The 4,994-nt window shown below is 52.5% G+C and overlaps 1 protein-coding gene across 3 annotated transcripts; it reads left to right on the plus strand.

Annotated features, from left to right (window-relative positions):
* The first annotated feature begins 1,016 nt into the window (after positions 1 to 1,016).
* LOC125530216 (zinc finger CCCH domain-containing protein 39) lies at positions 1,017 to 3,381 on the plus strand. Of its 3 annotated transcripts, none has more exons than XM_087532155.1 (3): positions 1,017 to 1,132; positions 1,537 to 2,340; positions 2,460 to 3,381. In XM_087532155.1, the coding sequence occupies exons 2-3, from the start codon at positions 1,564 to 1,566 to the stop codon at positions 2,814 to 2,816; spliced, it is 1,134 nt and encodes a 377-aa protein (XP_087388281.1). In that variant the 5' UTR covers positions 1,017 to 1,132; positions 1,537 to 1,563; the 3' UTR covers positions 2,817 to 3,381. The 3 variants fall into 3 exon arrangements, with proteins under 3 accessions (XP_087388281.1, XP_087388289.1, XP_048550575.2); XM_087532163.1 differs by having other exon boundaries at positions 2,463 to 3,381; XM_048694618.2 differs by having other exon boundaries at positions 1,056 to 1,137.
* The last annotated feature ends 1,613 nt before the right edge of the window (positions 3,382 to 4,994 follow it).

Raw genomic sequence — 4,994 nt, forward strand, 5'->3', positions numbered from 1 at the left:
TGATCATGCTGCTCTGGAGGATATGGCAGCTGCGGAATGACTGCGCACATGGCAAGGAGGTGCCAGCAGCGGCGGCAACAGTGGAGTATCTGGATAGTTATTACAATTCCATGTGGCTCGCTAGTCGCTTTACCACGGAAGAAATAATAAAAGGTAAAATGCTGGTCTCGGAGCAGAAGACCGACACTCAAATCAAACAACCAGCGCCACCATGGCCGGCTCCTAAGACGGGGACCGTCGCGCTCTCTGTTGATGGGTCCTTCCGACAGGGAGATGGGTCAGCAGCAACCGGAATCGTGTTGAGAGATGGATCAGGTACGATGTTACTAGCGGCTTATCGTTACATGTTTAATTGTAATGATGCATTGGAGGCGGAGATCCATGCTATCATGCAGGGTATGGCCTTGGCTATTCAACACACAGTTCTTCCGGTGGTGGTACAGTCGGACTCGGCGACTGCTCTTTCAGTATTGACGAATGATGATCTCACCAAATCAGCATATGGGCATTTGATACTGGAGATTAAAGACTTGATGAAGGAAAGGGAGTTTTTACCTCGGAAATTACATCGTAGTCAGAATAGTGTTGCAGATCGGTTGGCAAACTATAGCCGCACCGAGAGAACCACGGCTGTGTGAGTTCATTCGGTTCCACCATGTATTGAGGACCTTTGGCCTCTAGATTGTAACACCGTGACTTTCTAATAAAACTCCCTTTCACCCCGAAAAAAAAAGGTTGTGGAATTGAACATCTGAGTGCTGATATGTCACAGTACGCGGATGGGTCCGCGACAGGGTCTGAGGAGCACGTACGGACGTGCAGGGGCACGCCGCGGGTTCTGGGTGGGGGAACCGTGCTCGCCAAGTCGCGGAGCACGGTCACTCACAGCTGTCCAAGGCGGCAACACGCACCACACACACTTGAGACTTGACACGGAGACTGCCGGGCGGGCCCCACCGGATCTTCTCGACCCTGGCGCCGCGTGCCGCGCCGTGGCCAGTGACGTCCTCCTCCGCCTCTTCTCTCTCTCTCTCTCTCCACCCTGCACGCCCAAATCCGCACCAAATCGAGCGCCGCCACATCCCTCCTCCGGCGGCACGCAGGCAGGCGGCGCTGCTCGACCAACTCGCAGGTCAGGTGCAGTCCGGTCCATCCTCCCGCGCGGCTGCTTCGATCAAATACGTACTCGATCGATCGGTCCGTGATTGATTATTTCAGTTGCGTTCGCTTGATCGGAGGTCTCCGTCCTTCGTTTTCTGGTTGGGCATTGCGAGTGATTTTCCTTTTTGTTCGCCGCCGTGGATCGGGCGCTTCGTTGCGTTTGTTGCTGCCGATGCGTCTGAGATCACCTTCTGATCCTGCGCTTTGGTTCCGATTGCGATCGAGTTCTTCCGATTTCTCAAACCACGGGTGCAATGCAGCGATCGTGGGCGGTTACGGATGCTACCAGCAGTTCGTGTGCTGCAGTAGCGATTTATTTATGGGATTTTCGTCCAATATACTTGTGACATTCCGATCCATTTGGCTTCGCTGCAGGTGCAGGGACCCGCCGCCGCCGCCGCAATGCAGGAAGCTCCCCTCCACCCGGCCCACCCCGTGCCCTTCGGCCCCAGACTGCCGGCCTTCCGCGATCGCCGCCTCTGCCCCCCCACCGCCGACGGGCCCTTCTTCTACGGCGGCTGCACCCCCTTCGTCCCGAGCCCCAGGCCGTCCCCGCTCGGGCGCGGCAGCCCCCCCTTCACCCCGAGCCCCAGGTCCTCGTCGCCCGGCACCCCCTGGTCCTCCTCGGCCTCTTCCTCCTCCGGCTCCCGCGTCGACGCGGCGGCCACGGAGCATGGCCTGCGCATGGCCCGCCTCGCGCTGCAGTACCAGGACTTCGCCAACCGCTACCAGCTCTGCCTCTCCCACCTCGCCGACGCCGCGCGCGAGGCCGCCGCCATCCGCCACGACAACTCCGGCCTCCGCCTCGCCAACAACGTCCTCGCCAGCCGCTTCGCCGTGCTCGGCGGCAACCAGGCCTCAGCCGTCGCGCTGGCCGAGCAGCTCCACCGCCTCCACCTCGGGCAGATGCAGGCGCAGGCAGTGCCCGCTCCCCCGGTGCTGCCCATGCCCATGGCGCCGCGCCTCGCCTCCTCGGCCGAGAAGCTGCGCCCCCTCCACCCCGGGCAGATGCAGGCGCAGGTCGTGCCGGCTCCCCCGCCGATGCCCAGGGCGCGGCCCGCCTCCCCGGCCGAGAAGCACGCGGCGATGCCCAAGAGCATCTCCATCCGCTCCAACGGCTACCTGAAGATGGACAGGAACGGCAAGCATCGCGTGACGGCGCCGGTGAACGTCGGCTCGGTGAGATCATCGAAACCCAACCCCTCCATTCCTGCAACCCAATCCCGCGGCTCTGTGCCAATCCAGTCCATGACGCTCACGTGTTCGAGCATTTGCTTGTGTCGATGCAATGCGAGCAGCAGCGCGTGTTCGTGGGCGTGGACGGCGCCAAGGCGGAGGAGCACCAGGGCCGCGGCGGGGAGAAGGGCGGTCAGGTCGCCACGGCTGCCGACGGGCTGCAGTTCGAGGTGTACAGCCAGGGCATGTTCAAGACGGAGCTGTGCAACAAGTGGGAGGAGAGCGGGGCGTGCCCGTACGGCGACCAGTGCCAGTTCGCGCACGGCATCGCAGAGCTCCGCCCCATCATCCGCCACCCGCGCTACAAGACCCAGGTCTGCCGCATGGTCATCGGCGGCGCCATCTGCCCCTACGGCCACCGCTGCCACTTCCGCCACTCCATCACCCCCGCTGACTACATCCCCCTCCTCCACCCCTGATCGCTACACATGGCACTGCTCCATCGCCGACGGCCACTCACTCTGCTCGCTTCATTCCCTCACTCCTTCCTCCCCCTTCATAAACTATACATATGCCACATTGGAAAACAAACCAAAAACACCAAAATGGGAGACGTAAATAAGGCAAACTTTGATTTAGATGCACAGAAGCAAACGGCACTTGAGTCAAGAGAGTTAGGACATGCAGGAAAAAATGTGAATATTTGAGCTGCTTATTGGTGGGTTACTTTACATTGGGATTGATCTGGGATTCTAGATCATCAGAGAGGTAAATTATGTGTTGGGGGGTTGTTTCTTACATGGTCTGTTATATAGCCAATCGGTTACATTTACATGATCTTTGTTTCTTAGTTAATTTTCAAGAGGAATTTATGGACGTAGCCTTGTCAACAAATCTGTTAGTATTTGAGTACACCATTGGTGTTATTTTGATACTGTCTTGTGGAAGGAAGTTCAGGCTACTTGAGACTTCAGTTATATTGTATTTCTGGACAATTGGAGAAATGAGTTACTCCTATATGATTTTTGAAGGATGTCGAGCATAGATGCCAATGATATGATTTGCCTATAGTTTCTGTGGGTTACATGGGGGGTTGATCTGGGATTCTGGATCATCGGATAGGCCAATTTATATGTTGGGGGGGTTCTTTCTTACATGGTTTTGCTATATAGCCATTGGTTACAGTTACACGAACTTGCTCCTTGGTCGCATTTTGAGAGGAAATTAGTTGCGTAGTGTTGTAACTAAATCTGAGTATATCATTGGTGTGATTTTGGTACTGTCTTCTGGAAGGAATTTCAGGCTATTTCAGACTTCAGTTGTATTGTTTTTCTAGACAGTTGGAGAAATGAGTTTGGAGTATATGATTTTTAAGGAGCATGTCAAGCATAGATACTAGTGATATAATTTGCCTATAGTTTCTGTGGTTCTGTTTTCTCCTCATCTTTAAGCTTGATGTTCCAGTTCCTAACTGCAGTCTGTCGGTCTAGCACTGCATTGTCTAGGTTTTTAAGGGAGCTGGCGGTCAATTACTTCACTGCTTGAGATCTTGTGTCTGTTCCGTAAACGATGAGTAATGATGGATGTGTGACTTTGTTTACTTAGAATTGCCACACATACGATGAAATCTTGTCCGATTTTGTTACGACGATGCATTGAACCGTGAATATGTGCTAATCAACGGTAGCTATGCTATGTCATATCAAAATCATACATAATGCGTTGTACATGAAGCAGCGCTCTTGTTTCCTAGTTGCCTTTCTAGTGTAGATTACTACTGAAGTAGAGCCGCAACTGGACGTGTTACCTGCAGATTTTTTAGTTGCCTTTCCATATTGTTTGTTTGTAGTCTCTATTGGTCTGCTCTGTCTACAACTTTAGCCTTGATGTAACTGCATTATCGGTGTAGCGATGTAACCAAATCTGTTATACTTCAGTACATCATTGCGGTTGTTAATTGGCTACCGTCTTCTTGGAAGTGCAGTCGACTTCAGACTTTGGTTGTATCGTTTTCCTGAACAGTCGGAGAAATGACTCGTATGATTTTTTGAGGAACATGTCCAGCATGAATGCCAATGATATGGCTTGTGTATAGTTTCTGTTGCTCTTTTTTCTCCGGGCCATTAAGCCTGTTGTTCCAGTTGGAGCGGTCTGTCGGACAAGGGCTCGACTGTTTGAGATCTCGTGTTTGTTTCTTAAACAGTGATTAACGACGAATGCTCCACTTTGTTTCGTAGTTGCAGTCTGTCAGCCTAGCACCAAAAATGATTGTTCGGTGGCTGGGGATTTATCTGTGTTCTAACGATGCGAGACAATGAGTTATTAGATCTTGCTGCCTCATAGACATTGAGAAATGCCTGATGGATGGGCAAGTCTTACTCTGAATTGCTTTTGCAACCTGGGTCTTTGTGGACTGCTTTGGTTGATCCGTTCAAGTGCAAGTACTGAATGATAAAATTGGTTTACATTTAGCTCTTTGAGCGGTTATCTATGGGTTACAGTACATCGTGTCGATCTGGGATTCTGGACCATCGGATAGGTGAAATTGTATGTTTGGTGGGGTTATTTGTTACATAGCCATTAGTTACATACATGATCTTGTTATAGTTTCTTAGTTGCCTTCTGAGAGGGAATTGTTGCTTTAACTTTTTTTTTCT

The sequence above is a fragment of the Triticum urartu genome, chromosome 1A (genome assembly GCF_056163025.1).
Source record: "Triticum urartu cultivar PI428250 chromosome 1A, HENAU_Tu73, whole genome shotgun sequence".
NCBI lineage: Eukaryota > Viridiplantae > Streptophyta > Magnoliopsida > Poales > Poaceae > Triticum > Triticum urartu.